A 22,895-nucleotide genomic window follows, 5' to 3' on the forward strand; every position below is an offset into this window, starting at 1 on the left:
GGCGCTGAGGTGTCACCCGTTGGGGAGGTGGACGTCGCTCCAGGGGAGCGGCGTCCTCGTCTCCCAATAACGACGGCACACCGACGCGCGGATGTAGTGCCGGCCACGCTCGCCGGCGGACGTGGGGGCGATGGAGAAAGCGGGCGGCGCGGGGGTCTGGCGTGGTGGTGATGCGGACTCCTTCTTCACGGAGCCGACGTGGCGCCTCGACGAGGAGCCGGCCTCGCGCTCGTGCTTCCCCTTGCGGTTCCAGAAGCCCATGGCTTGAAGGTGGCCGACCGGCGAGCTCAACAAGGGAGGGCTAGGGTTTAGCGCGGTCGGGTTTCGAGGAGGCCGCGGGATGAAGTGGGGCAATGTGGACGACGACCGGTCCACGGGTTCCTCATTTAAGAAGGACGGCGACCTTCCACTGGGCCGATGACAGGTGGGGTCGGCCACCCGTGCGCATTGATGTTGGCGGGCAGGAGGTAGGTGGCCGCCCCGTCATGTGGCCAGACGCGGACGAGCGGCGCGTCCGTTCGGTGTCCGCGGCGACCCAAACCCGACGCAAAGATGCGCTTGAAATGGGTCGGCTTGTACACAAAATGAATCAAATAGATTCAGGCCATCGCGCGCTGGGCCGCTTCATTTATCCGTTTTACCCCAAACGGATGAGGCCGGACAGGATGGGGTCGCGCGGTGGAGTTGGCCTAATTCACGATAGACGACTTGGAGCAAGGTTTACGACACGGTGACAGTCGAGTGTTAACCTAAGGTTCTTAATTTATAAATAAAATCAAGATCTACTGAGATCAAAGAACTTTCCTATCGTATGCACAACCTTTTGTACGGCGGAAGTATAAAACTACTCGGCACACGGAGTAGCTGTTGCCCAGTAGTGAAGGCAAGGTGAAAAGGAAGGTAGAGAGAAGGGGGTGAGGACGGGGCGAGGTGGGAAAGCGGCTGGTTCTGGTGGGAAGAGAATAGCCGAATAGGATTGTGGGAGGGAACAAGTCAAAGGCTGCGAACGCAACGCGACGGCGACCAGCCGAGGGGCGACGACGACGACGACGGCGACGCCAAAGGAAACCCAAAAGCACCATCCTCCTCCCTCCATCCGTCCATCCAAACATCACCCTCCTCGTCTCGTCTCGCCTCTCCGTCCCATTCCCCCGCCCTCCTCCCAACCAATCCCGCGCCACTGCCCTGCCCACTCCGGACTCCATCGTCCTACTCCACGCCTGCCGCCACCCACCGACGCCCGCCGGCGACCGACAAGGGAGGCGCCGAGCGGCCCTGGGTTGGATTCCAAGCCCGTAGGCGCGCCATGGGGTGCGTGTTCTCGAGGCGGGAAAAGCGGGAGGGGTCGGCGCGGCCGCAGGGGAGGGCCGTCCAGCCGCAGCCGTACCACCACCAGCAGAACCAGCAGCAGCAGGCGCAGGCGCTCGGCGCGGTCTTCGACGCGCGCCGGGGCCGCTACGGCCCCACCGACTTCGACTCCGGGGAGATCGCCATCCCGCCGCCGCACAAGCCCCACAAGGTACCCGTTCTGCTCGTCTACCGCTACTCACCAATCTTTGCCTGTGTGTTTCTTTCCCTCGAGCCCGAGCTCTCCCCGCCGGCCGGCCTCCTGCAGCAGTGCCCGCCGGCCGCGGCAGAGACCTTCGGTGTCGCGACGAGCCCCTCTCGTCAGACAGAGCAGGTTCGACTGTGACAGAGTTTCAGAAACTGCAGTACGCGTTCCAATCTGCCCGGAGCAGAGCATACGCCCCAGGGAAGCCTGCCATGCCCATGCCCACGCCATGGCTAGTTGTTTCAGCTGCCGCGCAGTTCGGCCATGGCGCAGGATGTCTCCACCATAGATTACTCCGTCCAAACGAAGAATCGGCTTGGTTCCGCACAGAGCTCTTCTGACGAACATTGGGATTGGGGAATGAATGAATCAATCAGCGTGCCCGTCGCCGGAGCAGGGGAACCGGTGGCACAGGAGGCAGAGTCCAAACGTAACGCCAAGTCAATCTTGGCGGCCATTGTTTTTTCACACACTGGAGGGTTGCTCACACACGGATTCCTCTTCTTGAGCTGAGCTTGCTTAATCTGCATTCGGGTTGCTGTCAGCACATAGTATAAGTCTACTCATTGGACTGGTCAAGCCAGTGACCCGGACAGAAACTTCCATCTTTGCGGCTGCCGTTGACCGCCTCTTCGATGCTATCCATGGAGCCTGTGATACTGGCATACTGCACTGCACTTCCCTTGTGGAAATCGTCGAACTTGGCCGAGTTGACTTACTGTCACAAGGAAGCACTGGATGGTGAAGTCCGGTAAAAAATGAAGCGATGCGGGCGTGTGTTGCTGTCGAAATGATTTGGATAAGCAGTGAATGATACATGACAATCGAAACTCAAGTATCTATCTGGTTAAGGGAGTTTGACACCGTCAGTCAGTCATAGATGGCCATGTCTCCACTGTTCTGGTAGCAGCATCTGTTCCAGGGCTGCTTTCATCTGGCCAGTGAGCATAAGGATCATCTTCGGTAGCACAACTACTTGTTTGGAAGGGTTATGGAATTGCCTTAAAGCAGTAGCGTGCGCTTCAGATTGGAAAGATCATACTGAAATAGCAACAAGGTGTCAGTACTTCATAGTTTTGCAACCACATAAGCAGGCCCAGCATAGTCAGTTTGAGATATAGGTGTCTTCCTCTGTTAGTTTCCTTATACAAGCTAACACCTGCTATCCTTTCTTAAAAGGGACACTACAGCTCTCCTTTCTCCCCTTTGCTCTGTGCTATACTCTGTATATTTCCAATTCATCGTTCATACCTGATAGCTGAGAATATATCGGCAGTCTTCTCCCGTTGCCTCTAACATGCTATTTATACCAGGTATCAGAACCAGGTACATTTATCGGAAGAGCCAGCATCGCTGGCCTGGAAAAGGCCGTTGAGGTTTTAGATACCCTTGGCAGCGGCATCGCTAGTTTGAATCACGGCAGTGGGTTTCTCTATGGGGGAACAACCCGGGGAAATAAAGTCGAGATTCTGGCATTCGAAGTCGCGAATACAATAGCTAAAGCTTCCAATTTGTGGAGGTCATGCTCTGACGATAATATAAAAGAACTCAAGGAAGAGATATTGCATTCAGACGGCGTGCGGATACTAATCTCCTCAGATCCCAGCGAGCTCCTGCATATTGCTGCCATCGACAAGAGGTATGGTTAGTTTAAAAGCAATGTTTCATTTTACTTTTTAAAAATTCTTCTTGCTGTAAACGTTGTTGATGTCGATTTTAAATGGAATCCAACAGGGAAGAGCTCGCCATCCTTTCAAGAGAAGTAATTCGATTTGGTGACCTGTGTAAAGACCCCATATGGCATAACTTGGGACGCTATTTTGAGAAGTATGCTTCTGAGAATTTTGCATTTCATTTCGACATGTCATTATTTACCATCTTATCAGCACCTCTTGTTCTGAATACGATGGGTTACTCTGGTGTGCAGGTCAACGAAGGATTCCATGCCCCAGGATCATTCAAAAGAGCATATCGGAACTACTGTCCAGCATTTGATCAGTTTGGCTCAAAACACTTCTGTATGTTCTACTTAATTTCCACATTTCTATACTTTGGGATGTGCTTGTACTTGATAATAGTTCTACCGTTTATGGAGCGGTTATCATAGTTATTGTACTTCTTGAAATTATTGAATCACTAAATAGCTACCGTTTATGGTGTGCAGGAGCTTTACCATGAATTGCACGCGCTGGATAGATTTGAGCAGGATTTTCAAAGAAAATTTCATGAAGAGGAGTCTGTACCAGCAGCTAGACGAGGTACTGCCAGACTGATGACATTGTTCTTAAAGAACTTCAGTAGATGCTAAAACTGTACCACAATTTGCCATTAAAGGATATTTACTGTATTCAATTTTTGCTCTTTGCAGAGAGTGTTATGATTTTGCACAGTGAACTAAAGCGCCAAAGGAAGCTTGTGAAAAATTTGAAGAAGAAATCCTTGTGGTCCAGACCTTTGGAGGATGTAATTATCTTCATCCACATTTACTTCATTACTACTCCCTCTGTTTCTGAATATAAGACATTTTGGCAGTTTAAATTGAACTGCCAAAACGTCTTATATATTGGGCTTTATAAATTGGCCTTCTGTAATTCTGTCTGTTGGGTTATGCCTGGTAGCATTCTGTTGAGACAGTTTTTAATGAATGCGCCGCTACTCACATATTGCCTTTTCGTTCTTTTGAAGGATGCTAACGTTGTTTTGCGTTATCCTATTTCCAGGTTGTGGAAAAGCTTGTCGATATCGTCATTTTTCTGGATAAACAAATCCGGGATGCATTCGGTGAAGCTGGTAACTAATTATCGACTGTCTGCTTTATTGTTCGCACAAAATTTATCTGACAAATATCCTGATGCTTCTTCTGAATAAACAGTTGCTGTAGGTACTGACTTTATGGAGCAAGGTCAGAACAAAAGGCTAGGTGCATGTGGTCTGGCACTGCATTATGCTAACATTATCAATCAAATTGAAAATATAGTAAGTTAATTTGATGACTCACGCGATGTTTATCATGCTTGCTTAGTTCCCTACTTTCCTTAATGTAGTCAATTTCCATGTGGCCTCTTATTTATGTGGGAAACTGTTTCCGTTTTGTTGATGAACCATGCATTTATTTATTTCCCTTTTCTTTCGGTGAGCAAAATATTCGATGGTAGTCTGTAATAAATATCATTCTGTCTCCTAGCTGCAAAATACCAATTGGAAAGTCATTTTTGAAATAAAGAAGTTCATATGTTATCGGTATCACCTAAGTCTACATGCTTCAGTCTATACTCTTTAGCCTCCTATTTGTGACATGTCATTGATTAAGAAACAAGAAAAAGCATAGGGTTCTCATTCTATTGTCTACATATGCAGGTTTCTCGGCCACTCTCTCTTCCTCCTAGTGCTAGGGACAACTTGTACCATGGACTGCCAGAAACAGTGAAGTCAGCTCTGCGGCCACGGTTGCAATCGGTCAAAACTGAAGACGAGGAGGTTTGTCTTGCACAACTCTGAAGAATATTTTATTATTTATGTGTGTGCGTGGATCTGTACTAGAAATGTAAAACCGGTGTATCAAGCTTAGCACTAGCAGAGTTCTGTTTTTTTGTGTGTGTCCATAGCCATGATTCAACAGTTCTAAGAACTGAAAGTTCAGTTGTCTGCATGGGCAGCGTAACTGCAACATATCCGAAGGAGCAAATACACAGGATACTTAGCAGGCATTTTGAATGCCATAGAATGTGATAGGCATTTTGCTTATGTTTTCTTGACAAGAACTAAGGACGTGATTCTGTTGTTGCTAGTGTTGACGCATCAAAGCGTATTACTAACTGCGACCTTTTTTTTTTAATTCTCTGCAGCGTTCTGTATCTCAAATCAAAGCCGAAATGCAGAGAACCCTTCGCTGGCTGCTGCCAATAGCAGAAAATACGACAAGGTAGCCCGATCCTTCTGATTTCCAATGGTTATTCATAAACAAAATAAAAATCTGATTTAAATGATCATGTTGTTTTCGTCCCTCTTTCCAAAATTCATGGTTTCTGTACTTTTACCAGAGCACACCAAGGATTCGGATGGGTCGGCGAGTGGGCAAACTTCGGGTTAGTCTCCAGTCTCCACAGATATCATGACCACTGAATTTCGTCGACAATATTGCTTATACACTCGTTTGCTAACATAGCCTGACTTAATGATATAACAGGAGTGACATGGACGAGAAATCGGGCTCCCGGCACAGCGTGACCCGGGTGCAGACGCTGCACCATGCCGACAAGGCCAAGACGGAGGAGCACATGCTGGAGCTGGTGGTGCTGCTCCACCACCTGGTGCTCCAGGTGAAGAGCCGAGGCTACGGGCACAACAAGTCGACAAGGCGGGAACGGTCTCGGTCCCGCAAGGGAGGACCGTCGTTGTCAGAACCGCCGCCTCATGAAGCAGACGCCACTAGGCACAACACGTCGCCAATGAACAACAGCCATGGCAGCACGTGCCCTAGCCCGCTGTCGGACTCTGACCGCGAGACGCTGGACCACCTGAGCTTCAAGCGGACGAGGAGCTACGGCCGGAGCAAGAGCTCCGAGCCTCGGCCCGGCAAGGGGAACAAGGCGCACCGGAGCTGGGACTTGTGCCGGAGCCATGGCAGCTCGCCGGCGAGGGAGTTCGGCCGGGGCTCGACCTCCGGGCGTGAGATGGTGAGGGACCTGGATGTGATAGATGGGCTGGGTAGAACGACTATTTCGTTTAGTTAGAGAGAGAGAGAGAGTGAGAGTGAGAGAGAGGAGAGGTTTGGTTTGCACAGGGTGAGAGTAGGTATTCTTTGGCTTTTGCCTTCTTCTTCTTCTTCCGGCTCGTCGATTCGATCGTATATATCTTGTATATGTGTTTTCTATCATCATATATGTTTGGCTAGTTTCTGTAAATATATAGATTATATATATAACGGTGTTACAGTTGTTGGTGATTTGAATGGAAATATAGCGGGATTCAGAACCGATGTTCAATCTCTTCACCTTCTCCACTTCGCCACTCCCCCCTTCACTTATTTTTGCGAATACTGCATTATCCTTTTTCGGTTCAGAATGAGTGGAATTTATGTTGCAGGGTGATACCAAATAGGCCTTATAATACCTGAATTTTCGGTGTGTCTGGCAGCTTGTCGTTACCATTGCATTTGACTTTGTAAAATATCTTTAATCAAGAGAACCTTCCAACAATGAAGGAAGGGTTACCCCCCGATTTCTATTTATAGAAACCATTAGTGGTCTTATAACGAAAGCGAACCAAACAGACAAAAGAGGAAACACGCTGGAGCCTGAAGACCCAGCATACTGAACCAGCGGGGACAAGCCCCAAGAACCTCTGAAACAACCTCCACCATCTAAGCAGGCTAGACTAAGATAGAGGATAGCATCTGAAAGATTACCCAAGAATTGATTAAAGAACAGGCTCTGTAAACAATTACAAAAGGGTCAAGTACACTCCTGCGTTCAAAACAGATATCATTTCGACAGTTCCAAATAGACCAAGTTACAGCCGAAATACCAACTGAAACTAGCATATTCTTATCTTTGCTAAACTGCGCAAGCCAAGAAGAAAATAAAGTTTTCACATTATCAGGAGGTACTCGCAAATTGAATGAACATTGTAGTAAGCTCCACACAAACCTGGCAACTGAGAGCAGTGTAGAAATAAGTGCTCAATAGCCTCATCACGACCACAAAAGACACAACACGTATTACCATTCCATCTCCTCTTCAATAGATTATATTTAATAAGAATACTGTTTCGAAGAGCCAGCCATAGAAGCACTTTGATTTTCAGAGGAGTTTTAACTTTGAAAGAAACTTAAAGGGAAAGTTCATCTCATATAAGGTCAACTGGTTATAGAAAGGTTTAAATAAGTACTCCCTCTGTCCCCTAATATAAGTGTAGTGTCAAAACGTTCTTGTATTATGAGACAGAGGGAGTAATTTTTATCAGCAGTAAGAGACCAGGTGTTCAAATCTTTGAATGGTTGTAAAATATCGGTGGCTAAGCTATTTTTACACCCATTAGAAACTGCCTTTTCTTTTTTCAAAAAGGAGGTCAAAACCCCCGGCCTCTGCAACTTTGTGATGCACACAATCATCATTATTAATTATTAAGCAAAGCACAGAACAAATGCAACTACAACCAAAATATTTCAAGATATTGAATTAACATGTATGACTAAGTCAGCTTATTCCACAGCACCGCCTTCAAGAAGGGATAAACATCCTTGTGCCATCATCGCCACATCCGAACCGAGACAATTTGGACAAGAATTTTCATCCCGGTTGCCGAAATCAACGAAGACCAGCATAACAACAAGTAGGCAACGTCTTCAACAAGGTAACGACGCAAGTTGCTCGCTCTTGAGCCCGTTCAATAAAAGTAAGTGGTGTTCCTACCAACATCTTGAAAATGGAACGTTTGATAGCCACTTCCGTCAGTATTTTCCAGAGCCACAAGGCACTAGCAGATTGGTAGGACGTCTTTTCACTAGAAGATTCTTTTTTTCCAAACTGCCCTTATAGAACCATTTCGAGGGGCCCCTTCATGCCTATGAACTCCTTGTTCCTCTGCTCACATGCATATGCGTTTCCCAGTTCTAAGTTCTTACTGTCCGATCCCCGCGTCCCTTGCTACCTCTTGAGCATGCGTTGGTTTTTCCTTAAAGAGGAAAGGGTGATGCAGCAAAGTAGCGTAAGTATTTTCCTCAATTTTTGAGAACCAAGGTATCAATCTAGTAGGAGACTACACGCAAGTCTCTCGTGCCTGCACAAACAAATAAGAACCTTGCAACCAACGCGATAAAGGGGTTGTCAATTCCTTCACGGTCACTTGCAAAAGTGAGATCTGATAAAAATAATAAGATAAATATTTTTGGTATTTTTGTTATATAGATTGGAAAATAAAGATTGCAAAATAAACGGCGACAGAAATGGCTAGTTGCTGGAGATTAATATGACGGAGAATAGACCCGGGGGCCATAGGTTTCACTAGTGGCTTCTCTCAAGATAACAAATTCTACGGTGGGTGAACAAATTACTGTCGAGCAATTGATAGAAAAGCACATAGTTATGAGAATATCTAGGCATGATCATGTATATAGGCATCACGTCCGCGACAAGTAGACCGAAACGATTCTGCATCTACTACTATTACTCCACACATCGACCGCTATCCAGCATGCATCTAGAGTATTAAGTTCATAAGAACAGAGTAACGCATTAGGCAAGATGACATGATATAGAGGGATAAACTCAAGCAATATGATATAAACCCCATCTTTTTATCCTCGATGGAAACAATACAATACGTGCCTTGCTGCCCCTGTTGTCACTGGGAAAGGACACCGCAAGATTGAACCCAAAGCTAAGCACTTCTTCCATTGCAAGAAAGATCAATCTAGTAGGCCAAACCAAACTGATAATTCGAAGAGACTTGCAAAGATATTAAATCATGCATAAAAAAATTCAGAGAAGAATCAAATATTGTTCATAGATAATCTTGATCATAAACCCATAATTCATCGGATCTCGACAAACACACCACAAAAAGAATTATATCGATTAAATCTTCAAGAGAATCGAGGAGAACTTTGTATCGAGATCCAAAGAGAGAGAAGAAGCCATCTAGCTAATAACTATGGACCCGAAGGTCTGTGGTAAACTACTCACACATCATCGGAGACGCTATGGTGTTGATGTAGAAGCCCACCGTGATCGATTCCCCCTCCGGCGGAGCACCGGAAAAGGCCCAAAGATGGGATCTCACGGGTACAGAAGGTTGCGGCGTGGAAATAGGGTTTTGTGGTGCCCTAGATGTTTTCGGGGTATATGGGTATATATAGGAGGAAGAAGTAGGTCGGTGGAGCTGCGAAGGGCCCACGACGGTGGGGGGCGCGCCCTCCTGCCTCGTGGCCTCCTCGCTTCTTTCTTGACGTCCACTCCAAGTCTCCTGGATCATGTTTTTTTTTCAAAAATAACTCTCCCGAAGGATTCATTCCGTTTGGATTCCGTTTGGTATTCCTTTTCTGCGAAACACTGAAATAGGCAAAAAAAAAATAGCAATTTGCACCGGGCCTTCGGATAATAGGTTAGTCCCAAAAATAATATAAAAAGGTATATTAAAGCCCATTAAACATCCAAAATAAATAATATAATAGCATGGAACAATCAAAAATTATAGATACATTGGAGACATATCAAGCATCCCCAAGCTTAATTCGTGCTCGTTCTCGAGTAGTTAAATGATTAAAACATAATTTTTGATGTGGAATACTACCTAACATAATTCTCAATGTAATTTTCTTTATTGTGGCATGAACGTTCAGATCCGAAAGATTCAAGACAAAATTTTAATATTGACATAAACATAATAATACTTCAAGCATACTAACAAAGCAACCGTGTCTTCTCAAAATAACATGACCAAAGAAAGTTATCCCTACAAAGTCATATAGTCTGGTTATGCACTATCTTCATCACACAAAGTATTTAATCATGCACAACCCCGATGACAAGCCAAGCAATTTTTTCATACTTTTGACGTTCTCAAACTTTTTCAATCTTCACGCAATACATGAGCGTGAGCCACGTATATAGCACTATAGGTGGAATAGAATGGTGGTTGTGGAGAAGACAAAAAAAGGAGAAGATAGTCTCACATCAACTAGGCGTATCAACGGGTTATGGAGATGCCCATCAATAGATATTAATGTGAGTGAGTAGGGATTGCCATGCAATGGATGCACTAGAGCTATAAGTGTATGAAAGCTCAACAAAAGAAACTAAGTGGGTGTGCATCCAACTCGCTTGCTCATGAAGACCCTAGGGCATTTTGAGGAAGCCCATCATTGGAATATACAAGGCAAGTTTTATAATGTAAAATTCCCACTAGTATATGAAAGTGACAACATAGGAGACTCTCTATCATAAAGATCATGGTGCTACTTTGAAGCACAAGTGTGGTAAAATGATAATAACATTGTCCCTTCTCTCTTTTTCTCTCATTTTTTCTTTTATTTTTTTATTTGGGTCTTTTCTCCTTTTTTATGGCCTCTTTTTTTCCTTTTTTTTATTTTTCGTCCGGAGTCTTATCCTGACTTGTGGGGGAATCATAGTCTCCATCATCCTTTCCTCACTTGGGACAATGCTCTAATAATGATGATCATCATACTTTTATTTACTTACAACTCCAAAATTACAACTCGATACTAGAACCAATTATGACTCTATGTGAATGCCTCCGGCGGTGTACTGGGATATGCAATGAATCAAGAGTGACATGTATGAAAGAATTATAAAAGTGGCTTTGCCACAAATACGATGTCAACTACATGATCATGCAAAGCAATATGACAATGATGAAACGTGTCATAACAAACGGAACGGTGAAAAGTTGCATGGCAATATATCCCGGAATGGCTATGGAAATGCCACAATAGGTAGGTATGGTGGCTGTTTTGATAAAAGGTATATGGTGGGTGTATGGTACCGGCGAAAGGTGCGCGGTATTAGAGAGGCTAGCAATGGTGGAAGGGTGAGAGTGCGTATAATCCATGAACTCAACATTAGTCATAAAGAACTCACATACTTATTGCAAAAATCTATTAGTTATCGAAACAAAGTACTACATGCATGCTTCTAGGGGATAGATTGGTAGGAAAAGACTATCGCTCGTCCCCGACCGCCACTCATAAGGAAGACAATAAATAAATAAATCATGCTCCGACTTCATCACATAACGGTTCACCATACGTGCATGCTACGGGAATCACAAACTTTAGAACAAGTATTTCTCAAATTCACAACTACTCAACTAGCATGACTCTAATATCACCATATTCATATCTCAAAACAACCATCAAGTATCAAACTTCTCATAGTATTCAATGCACTTTTTATGAAAGTTTTTATTATATTCATCTTTGATGCCTATCATACTAGGACTAAATTTATAGCCAAAGCAAATTACCATGATGTTCTATAAGACTCTCAAAATAATATAAGTGAAGCATGAGAGATCAATAATTTCTATAAAATAAAACCACCACCGTGTTCTTAGAAGATATAAGTGAAGCACTAGAGCAAAATTATCTAGCTCAAAAGATATAAGTGAAGCACATAGAGTATTCCAATAAATTCTGATTCATGTGTGTCTCTCCAAAAGGTGTGTACAGCAAGAATGATTGTGGTAAACTAAAAGCAAAGACTCAAATCATACAAGACGCTCCAAGTAAAACACATATCATGTGGTGAATAAAAATATAGCCTCAAGTAAAGTTACCGATGGACGAAGATCAAAGAGGGAATGCCTTCCGGGGCATCCCCAAGCTTAGGCTTTTGGTTGTCCTTGAATTTTACCCTGGGTTGCCTTGGGAATCCCCAAGCTTAGGCTCTTGCCACTCCTTATTCCAAAATCCATCAAATCTTTACCCAAAACTTGAAAACTTCACAACACAAAACTCAACGGAAAAACTCATGAGCTCCGTTAGTATAAGAAAACAAACCACCACTTCAAGGTACTGTAATGAACTCATTCTTTATTTATATTGGTGTTAAACCTACTGTATTCCAAATTTCTATGGTTCATACTGTTGGGGAATGTATGTAGTAATTTCAAAAAATTTCCTACGCACACGCAAGATCATGGTGATGCATAGCAACGAGAGGGGAGAGTGTGATCTACGTACCCTTGTAGATCGACAACGGAAGCGTTAGGTTGATGTAGTCGTACGTCTTCACGGCCCGACCGATCAAGCACCGAAACTATGGCACCTCCGAGTTCTAGCACACGTTCAACTCGATGACGATCCCCGGACTCCGATCCAGCAAAGTGTCGGGGGAGAGTTCTGTCAGCACGACGGTGTGGTGACGATCTTGATGTACTAATGTCGCAGGGCTTCGCCTAAGCACTGCTACAATATTATCGAGGACTATGGTGGAAGGGGGCCCCGCACACGGCTAAGAATATGATCACGTGGATCAACTTGTGTCTAGGGGTGCCCCTTGCCTCCGTATATAAAGGCTCAAAGGGGGGGGGGTGCGGCCAGCCATCATAGGGCGCGCCAGGAGGAGTCCTACTCCCTCCGGGAGTAGGATTCCCCCCCTTTCCTAGTTGGAATAGGATTCGTTAAGGGGGAAAGAGGAGAGAGAGAAGGAAGGGGGGCGCTGGCCCCCTCTCTCCTTGTCCTATTCGGACTAGGGGGGGGAGGCCTAGCCCTGACCACCTCTCCTCTATTCCACTAAGGCCCACTAAGGCCCATATACCTCCCGGGGGGTTCCGGTAACCTCCCGGTAATCCGGTAAAATCCCGATTTCACCCGGAACACTTCCGATATCCAAATATAGGCTTCCAATATATCAATCTTTATGTCTCGACCATTCGAGACTCCTCGTCATGTCCGTGATCACATCCGAGACTCCGAACAAACTTCGGTACATCAAAATGCATAAACTCATAATATAACTGTCATCGAAACCTTAAGCGTGCGGACCCTACGGGTTCGAGAACAATGTAGACATGACCGAGACACGTCTCCGGTCAATAACCAATAGCGGAACCTGGATGCTCATATTGGCTCCTACATATTCTACGAAGATCTTTTATTGGTCAGACCGCATAACAACATACGTTGTTCCCTTTGTCATCGGTGTGTTACTTGCCCGAGATCCGATCGTTGGTATCCAATACCTAGTTCAATCTCGTTACCGGCAAGTCTCTTTACTCGTTCCGTAATCCATCATCCCGCAACTAACTCATTAGTTGCAATGCTTGCAAGGCTTATGTGATGTGCATTACCGAGAGGGCCCAGAGATACCTCTCCGACAATCGGAGTGACAAATCCTAATCTCGAAATACGCCAACCCAACATGTACCTTTGACACCTGTAGAGCGAGCACCTTTATAATCACCCAGTTACGTTGTGACGTTTGGTAGCACACAAAGTGTTCCTCCGGCAAACGGGAGTTGCATAATCTCATAGTCATAGGAACATGTATAAGTCATGAAGAAAGCAATAGCAACATACTAAACGATCAGGTGCTAAGCTAACGGAATGGGTCATGTCAATCAGATCATTCATCTAATGATGTGATCCCGTTAATCAAATAACAACTCTTTGTTCATGGTTAGGAAACATAACCATCTTTGATTAACGAGCTAGTCAAGTAGAGGCATACTAGTGACACTCTGTTTGTCTATGTATTCACACATGTATTATGTTTCCGGTTAATACAATTCTAGCATGAATAATAAACATTTATCATGATATAAGGAAATAAATAATAACTTTATTATTGCCTCTAGGGCATATTTCCTTCAGTCTCCCACTTGCACTAGAGTCAATAATCTAGTTCACATCACCATGTGATTTAACACCATTAGTTCACATCTTTATGTGGTTAACACCCATAGTTCACATCGATATGTGACCAACACCCAAAGGGTTTACTAGAGTCGGTAATCTAGTTCACATTGCTATGTGATTAACACCCAAAGAGTACTAAGGTGTGATCATGTTTTGCCTGTGAGAGAAGTTTAGTCAACGGGTTTGCCATATTTAGATCCGTAAGTACTTTGCAATTTTCTATGTCTACAAGGCTCTGCACGGAGCTACTTTAGCTAATTGCTCCCACTTTTAATATGTATCCAGATGAAGACTAAGAGTCATCCGGATCAGTGCCAAAACTTGTATCGACGTAACCCTTTTACGACGAACCTTGTGTCACCTCCATAATCGAGAAATGTATCCTTATTCCACTAAGGATAATTTTGACCGCTGTCCAGTGATCTACTCCTAGATCACTATTGTACTCCCTTGCCAAAATTAGTGTAGGGTATACAATAGGTCTGGTACACAGCATGGCATACTTTATAGAACCTATGGCCAAGGCATAGGGAATGACTTTCATTCTCATTCTATTTTCTGCCATGGCCGGGCTTTGAGTCTTACTCAATTTCACACCTTGTAACATAGGCAAGAATTCTTTCTTTGACTGTTCCATTTTGAACTACTTCAAAATCTTGTCAAGGTATGTACTCATTGAAAACAAACTTATCAAGCGTCTTGATCTATCTCTATAGATCTTGATGCTCAATATGTAAGCAGCTTCACCGAGGTTTTCTTTGAAAAAATCCTTTCAAACACTCCTTTATGCTTTGCATAATAATTCTACATTATTTCCGATCAACAATATGTCATACACATATACTTATCAGAAATGCTGTAGTGCTCCCACTCACTTTCTTGTAAATACAGGCTTCACCGCAAGTCTGTATAAAACTATATACTTTGATCAACTTATCAAAGCGTATATTCCAACTCCGAGATGCTTGCACCAGTTATGGATCGCTGGAGCTTGCATATTTTGTTAGTACCTTTAGGATTGACAAAACCTTCTGGTTGCATCATATACAACTCTTCTTTAAATCCATTAATGAATGTAGTTTTGTTTATCCATTTGCCAGATTTCATAAAAATGCGGCAATTGCTAACATGATTTGGACAGACTTAAGCATCGCTACGAGTGAGAAAATTTCATCGTAGTCAACACCTTGAACTTTGTCAAAAACCTTTTTTGACAAGTCTAGCTTTGTAGATAGTAACACTACTACCAGCGTCCGTCTTCCTCTTGAAGATCCATTTATTTTCTATGGCTTTCCGATCATCGGGCAAATCCATCAAAGTCCATACTTTGTTCTCATACGTGGATCATATCTCAGATTTCATGGCCTCAAACCATTTCGTGGAATCTGGGCTCATCATCGCTTCCTCATAGTTCGCAAGTTCATCATGGTCTAGTAACATGACTTCCAGAACAGGATTACCGTACCACTCTGGTGCGGATCTCACTCTGGTTTACCTGAGAGATTCGTTAGTAACTTGATCTGAAGTTACATGATCATCATCATTAGCTTCCTCACTAATTGGTGTAGTAGTCACAAGAACATATTTCTGTGATGAACTACTTTCCAATAAGGGAGAAGGTACAATTACCTTATCAAGTTTTCTACTTTCCTCCCACTCACTTGTTTCGAGAGAAACTCCTTCTCTAGAAAGGATCCATTCCCAGCAACGAATAGCTTGCCTTCAGATCTGTGATAGAAGGTGTACCCAACATTTTTGTTTTGGGTATCCTATGAAGACACACTTCTCTGATTTGGGTTTGAGCTTATCAAGTTAAAACTTTTTCACATAAGCATTGCAACCTCAAACTTTTAAGAAACGACAACTTAGGTTTCTTGCCAAACCATAGTTCATACGGTGTCGTCTCAACGGATTTAGATGGTGCCCTATTTAACGTGAATGTAGTTGTCTCTAATGCATAACCCCAAAACAATAGCGGTAAATCAGTAAGAGACGTCATAGATCGCACCATATCTAATAAAGCACGATTACGACGTTCGGACACACCATTACACTGTGGTGTTCCAGGTGGCGTGAGTAGTGAAACTATTTCACATTGTTTTAATTGAAGACCAAACTCGTAACTCAAATATTTGTCTCCGCGATCAGATCGTAGAAACCTTATTTTCTTGTCACAATGATTTTCCACTTCACCCTGAAATTATTTGAACTTTTCAAATGTTTCAGACTTATGTTTCATCAAGTAGATATACTCATATCTGCTCAAATCATCTGTGAAGGTCAGAAAATAATGATACCCGCCGCGAGCCTCAACACTCATTGGACTGCATACATCAGTATGTATTATTTCCAATCAAGTTTGTTGCTCGCTCCATTGTTCCGGAGAACGGAGTCTTAGTCATCTTGCCCATGAGGCATGGTTCGCAAGTACCAAGTGATTCATAATCAAGTGGTTCCAAAAGTCCATCAATATGGAGTTTCTTCATGCGCTTTACACCGATATGACCTAAATGGCAGTGCCACAAATAAGTTGCACTATCATTATTAACTTTGCATCTTTTGGTTTCAATATTATGAATATGTGTAACACTACGATCGAGATCCAACGAACTATTTTCATTGGGTGTATGACCATCGAAGGTTTTATTCATGTAAACAGAACAACAATTATTCTCTGACTTTAATGAATAACCGTATTGCAATAAACATGATCAAATCATATTCATGCTCAACACAAACACCAAATAACACTTATTTAGTTTCAACACTAATCCCGAAAGTATAGGGAGTGTGCGATGATGATCATATCAATCTTGGAACTACTTCCAACACACATCGTCACCTCACCCTTTACTAGTTTCTGTTTATTCTGCAACTCCCGTTTTGAGTTACTACTCTTAGCAACTGAACCAGTATCAAATACCGAGGGGTTGCTATGAACACTAGTAAAATACACATCAATAATCTATATATCAAATATACCTTTGTTCACGTTGCCATCCTTCTTATCCGCCAAATACTTGGGGTAGTTCCGCTTCCAGTGACTAGTTCCTTTGCAGTAGAAGCACTTAGTATCAGGCTTAGGTCCAGACTTGGGCTTCTTCACTTGAGTAGCAACTCGCTTGCCATTCTTCTTGAAGTTCCCTTTCTTCCCTTTGCCCTTTTCTTGAAACTAGTGGTCTTGTCAACCATCAACACTTGATATTTTTCTTGATTTCTACCTTCGTCGATTTCAGTATTACGAAGAGCTTGGGAACCGTTTCCGTTATCCCTTGCATATCATAGTTCATCACGAAGTTCTACTAACTTGGTGATGGTGACTAGAGAATTCTGTGAATCACTATTTTATCTGGAAGATTAACTCCCACTTGATTCAAGTGATTGTAGTACCCAGACAATCTGAGCACATGCTCACTAGTTGAGCGATTCTCCTCCATCTTTTAGCTATAGAACTTGTTGGAGACTTCATATCTCTCAACTCGGGTATTTGCTTGAAATATTAGCTTCAACTCCTGGAACATCTCATATGGTCCATGACGTTCAAAACGTCTTTGAAGTCCCGATTCTAAGCCATTAAGCATGGTGCACTAAACTATCAAGTAGTCATCATATTGAGCTAGCCAAACGTTCATAACGTCTGCATCTGCTCCTGCAATAGGTCCGTCACCTAGCGGTGCATCAAGGACATAATTCTTCTGTGCAGCAATGAGGATAAACCTCAGATCACGGATCCAATCCGCATCATTGCTACTAACATCTTTCAACACAATTTTCTCTAGGAACATATCAAAATAAACACAGGGAAGCAACAACGCGAGCTATTGATCTACAACATAATTTGCAAAATACTAACAGGACTAAGTTCATGATAAATTTAAGTTCAATTAATCATATTACTTAAGAACTCCCACTTAGATAGACATCCCTCTAATCCTCTAAGTGATTACGTGATCCAAATCAACTAAACCATGTCCGATCATCACGTGAGATGGAGTAGTTTCATTGGTGAACACCGCTATGTTGATCATATCTGCTATATGATTCACGCTCGACCTTTCGGTCTCCGTGTTCCAAGGCCATATCTGTATATGCTTGGCTCGTCAAGAATAACCTGAATATTCCGCGTGTGCAACTGTTTTGCACCCATTGTATTTGAACGTAGAGCCTATCACACCCGATCATCACGTGGTGTCTCAACACGAAGAACTTTCGCAACGGTGCATACTCAGGGAGAACACTTCTTGATAATTTAGTGAGAGATCATCTTATAATGCTACCGTCAATCAAAGCAAGATAAGATGCATAAAAGATAAACATCACATGCAATCAATATAAGTGATATGATATGGCCATCATCATCTTGTGCTTGTGATCTCCATCTCCGAAGCACCGTCGTTATCACCATCGTCACCGGCGCGACACCTTGATCTCCATCGTAGCATCGTTGTTGTCTCGCCAATCTTATGCTTCCACGACTATCGCTACCGCTTAGTGATAAAGTAAAGCATTACAGCGCGATTGCATTGCATACAATAAAGCGACAACCATATGGCTCCTGCCAGTTGCCGATAACTCGGTTACAAAACATGATCATCTCATACAATAAAATTTAGCATCATGTCTTGACCATATCACATCACAACATGCCCTGCAAAAACAAGTTAGACGTCCTCTACTTTGTTGTTGCAATTTTTACGTGGCTGCTACGGGCTTAAGCAAGAACCAATCTTACCTACGCATCGAAACCACAACGATAGTTTGTCAAGTTGGTGCTGTTTTAACCTTCGCAAGGACCCGGGCGTAGCCACACTCGTTCAACTAAAGTTGGAGAAACTGTCACCCGCAAGCCACCTATGTGTGCAAAGCACGTAGAACCAGTCTCGCGTAAGCGTACGCGTAATGTCGGTCCGGGCCGCTTCATCCAACAATACCGCCGAACCAAAGTATGACATGCTGGTAAGCAGTATGACTTATATCGCCCACAACTCACTTGTGTTCTACTCGTGCATATAACATCAACACATAAAACCTAGGCTCTGAATGCCACTGTTGGGGAACGTAGTAATTTCAAAAAATTTCCTACGCACACGCAAGATCATGGTGATGCATAGCAACGAGAGGGGAGAGTGTGATCTACGTACCCTTGTAGATCGACAACGGAAGCGTTAGGTTGATGTAGTCGTACGTCTTCACGGCCCGACCGATCAAGCACCGAAACTACGACACCTCCGAGTTCTAGCACACGTTCAGCTCGATGACGATCCCCGGACTCCGATCCAGCAAAGTGTCGGGGAAGAGTTCCGTCAGCACGACGGCGTGGTGACGATCTTGATGTACTATGTCGCAGGGCTTCGCCTAAGCACGCTACAATATTATCGAGGACTATGGTGGAAGGGGGCACCGCACACGGCTAAGAATATGATCACGTGGATCAACTTGTGTCTAGGGGTGCCCCTTGCCTCCGTATATAAAGGCTCAAAGGGGGGGGTGCGGCCGGCCAATGATAGGGCGCGCCAGGAGGAGTCCTACTCCCTCCGGGAGTAGGATTCCCCCCTTTCCTAGTTGGAATAGGATTCGTTAAGGGGAAAGAGGAGAGAGAGAAGGAAGGGGGGCGCCGGCCCCCTCTCTCTTGTCCTATTCGGACTAGGGGGGGGGGGCGCGGCCCAGCCCTGGCCACCTCTCCTCTCTTCCACTAAGGCCCACTAAGGCCCATATACCTCCGGGGGGTTCCGGTAACCTCCCGGTTACTCCGGTAAAATCCCGATTTCACCCGGAACACTTCCGATATCCAAAATATAGGCTTCCAATATATCAATCTTTATGTCTCGACCATTTCGAGACTCCTCGTCATGTCCGTGATCACATCCGGGACTCCGAACAACCTTCGGTACATCAAAAATGCATAAACTCATAATTAACTATCGAAACTTAAGCGTGCGGACCCTACGGGTTCGAGAACAATGTAGACATGACCGAGACACGTCTCCGGTCAATAACCAATAGCGACCTGGATGCTCATATTGGCTCCTACATATTCTACGAAGATCTTTATCGGTCAGAACCGCATAACAACATACGTTGTTCCCTTTGTCATCAGTATGTTACTTGCCCGAGATTCGATCGTCGGTATCTCAATACCTAGTTCAATCTCGTTACCGGCAAGTCTCTTTACTCGTTCCGTAATACATCATCTCAACTAACTCATTAGTTCAATGCTTGCAAGGCTTATAGTGATGTGCATTACCGAGAGGGCCCAGAGATACCTCTCCGACAATCGGAGTGACAAATCCTAATCTCGAAATACGCCAACCAAGTACCTTGGAGACACCTGTAGAGCACCTTTATAATCACCCAGTTACGTTGTGACGTTTGGTAGCACACAAAGTGTTCCTCCGGCAAACGGGAGTTGCATAATCTCATAGTCATAGGAACATGTATAAGTCATGAAGAAAGCAATAGCAACATACTAAACGATCAGGTGCTAAGCTAACGGAATGGGTCATGTCAATCAGATCATTCATCTAATGATGTGATCCCGTTAATCAAATAACAACTCTTTGTTCATGGTTAGGAAACATAACCATCTTTGATTAACGAGCTAGTCAAGTAGAGGCATACTAGTGACACTCTGTTTGTCTATGTATTCACACATGTATTATGTTTCCGGTTAATACAATTCTAGCATGAATAATAAACATTTATCATGATATAAGGAAATAAATAATAACTTTATTATTGCCTCTAGGGCATATTTCCTTCACATACCCCCCGATACTAGCCATAGATTCATCAAAATAAGAAAACAACACACGAAAAACAGAATCTGTCAAAAACAGAACAGTCTGTCGTAATCTGTAGGTTTCGAATACTTCTGTAAACCCAAAAATTCTGAAATAAATTGGCGTACATGAGGAATTTGTCTATTAATCATCTGCAAAAATAATCAACCTAATCACACTCCCCAGTAAAAAATGGCAGAAAATCTCGTGAGTGCTAAAGTTTCTGTTTTTTACAGCAAGATCGCAAAGACTTCCCCCAAGTCTTCCCAAAGGTTCTACTTGGCACAGACACTAATTAAAAACATAAAACCACATCTAAACAGAATCTAGATGAATTATTTATTACTAAACAGGAACAAAAAACAAGAAACAAAAATAAAATTGGGTTGCCTCCCAACAAGTACTGTCGTTTAACGCCCCTAGCTAGGCATAAAAAAAGAATAGATCTAGGTATTGTCATCTTTGGTATGCAATCCATAAGTGGCTCTCATAATAGATTCATAAGTTAATTTAATTTTCTTCCTAGGAAAGTGTTCCATGCCTTTCCTTAACGGAAATTGGAATCTAATATGTCCTTCTTTCATATCAAAAATTGCACCAATCGTTCTAAGGAAAGGTCTTCCAAGAATAATAGGACTTGTAGGATTGCAATATATATCAATAACAATGAAATCTACGGGCACATAATTCCTATTTTCAACAATAAAAACATCAATAATCCTTCCCATAGGTTTCTTAAAAGTGGAATCCACAAGATGCAAATTTAAAGAACAATCATCAAATTCACGGAAACCTAACACATCACACACAGTTTTTGGAATCGTCGAAACACTAACACCCAAATCACATAAAGCATAGCATTCATGATCTTTAATTTTAATTTTAATAGTAGGTTCCCACTCATCATAAAGTTTTCTAGGGATAGAGACTTCTAATTCAAGTTTTTCTTCATAGGATTGCATTAAGGCATCAACAATATGTTTGGTAAAAGCTTTATTTTGATCATAAGCATGAGGAGAATTTAGCACAGATTGCAACAAGGAAATACAATCTATCAAAGAGCAATTATCATAATTAAATTCCTTGAAATCCAAAATAGTGGGTTCATTGCTATGTAAATTTTTGACCTCTTCAATCCCACTTTTACCAATTTTTGCATCAAGATCTAAAAACTCTGAATCATTGGGACGCCTTTTAACTAAAGTTGACTCATCTCTAGTCCCACCATTATCAAGATTCATATTGCAAAACAAGGATTTAATAGGAGACACATCAATCACTTTTAGATCTTCATCCTTATTATCCTCTAGCTCTTTCGGTTTGGCGACCATCTTATTAACTAAGGTGGCCAGCTTATCCGAAATTTGGGCTATTAAATTTTCAAGCTGAGGGAACTGAGATTTCAAACCATAAAATTCTTTAGACATATCATCGAGCTCTTTATTCATGTACCCCATAAAACTTTTTTGTTCTTTAAGCTCGTTTCTAAAGAAATTATTATGCTCAAACTACAAGGACATAAAACTTCGAACGTTGTTTTCAATTTCTTCCAACCTTCTAAGGTGAGGATCAATGCTTTTTGGTAAAGCCATCGCGGCAAACAATCCAACACACAAGCACACAAGGAGCACGTGAAAAGAGACGAATGGAAAAGAGGCAAACGGAAAAGAGGGCGAATAAAACGGCAAGGGTGAAGTGGGGGAGAGGAAAACGAGAGGCAAATGGCAAATAATGTAATGCGAGGGATAAGAGTTTGTGATGGGTACTTGGTATGTCTTGACTTGTGCGTAGATCTCCCCGGCAACGGCGCCAGAAATCCTTCTTGCTACCTCTTGAGCATTCGTTGGTTTTCCCTTGAAGAGGAAAGGGTGATGCATCAATGTAGTGTAAGTATTTCCCTCAGTTTTTGAGAACCAAGGTATCAATCCGGTAGGAGACTACACACAAGTCCCTCGTACCCGCACAAACAAATAAGAACCTTGCAACCAATGCGATAAAGGGGTTGTCAATTGATACGTCTCCAACATATCTATAATTTTTGATTGTTCCATGCTATTATATTATCTGTTTTGGATGTTTATGGGCTTTATTATACACTTTCATATTATTTTTGGGACTAACCTATTAACCGGAGGCCCAACCCAAATTGTTGTTTTCTTGCCTATTTCAGTGTTTCGAAGAAAAG

At 43.1% G+C, this 22,895-nt stretch overlaps 1 protein-coding gene across 1 annotated transcript; it reads left to right on the forward strand.

Annotated features, from left to right (window-relative positions):
- Positions 1-965: 965 nt before the first annotated feature.
- Positions 966-6,530, forward strand: LOC125520497 (protein PSK SIMULATOR 1-like). Its single transcript, XM_048685445.1, has 12 exons — positions 966-1,519; positions 2,866-3,191; positions 3,287-3,379; positions 3,480-3,570; positions 3,717-3,810; positions 3,921-4,015; positions 4,273-4,342; positions 4,425-4,528; positions 4,910-5,029; positions 5,398-5,474; positions 5,593-5,637; positions 5,739-6,530. Exons 1-12 carry the CDS (start codon positions 1,307-1,309, stop codon positions 6,283-6,285), a joined length of 1,875 nt encoding a protein of 624 aa, XP_048541402.1. The 5' UTR covers positions 966-1,306; the 3' UTR covers positions 6,286-6,530.
- The last annotated feature ends 16,365 nt before the right edge of the window (positions 6,531-22,895 follow it).

The sequence above is a fragment of the Triticum urartu genome, chromosome 7 (assembly GCF_003073215.2).
Source record: "Triticum urartu cultivar G1812 chromosome 7, Tu2.1, whole genome shotgun sequence".
NCBI classification, from domain to species: Eukaryota; Viridiplantae; Streptophyta; class Magnoliopsida; order Poales; family Poaceae; genus Triticum; species Triticum urartu.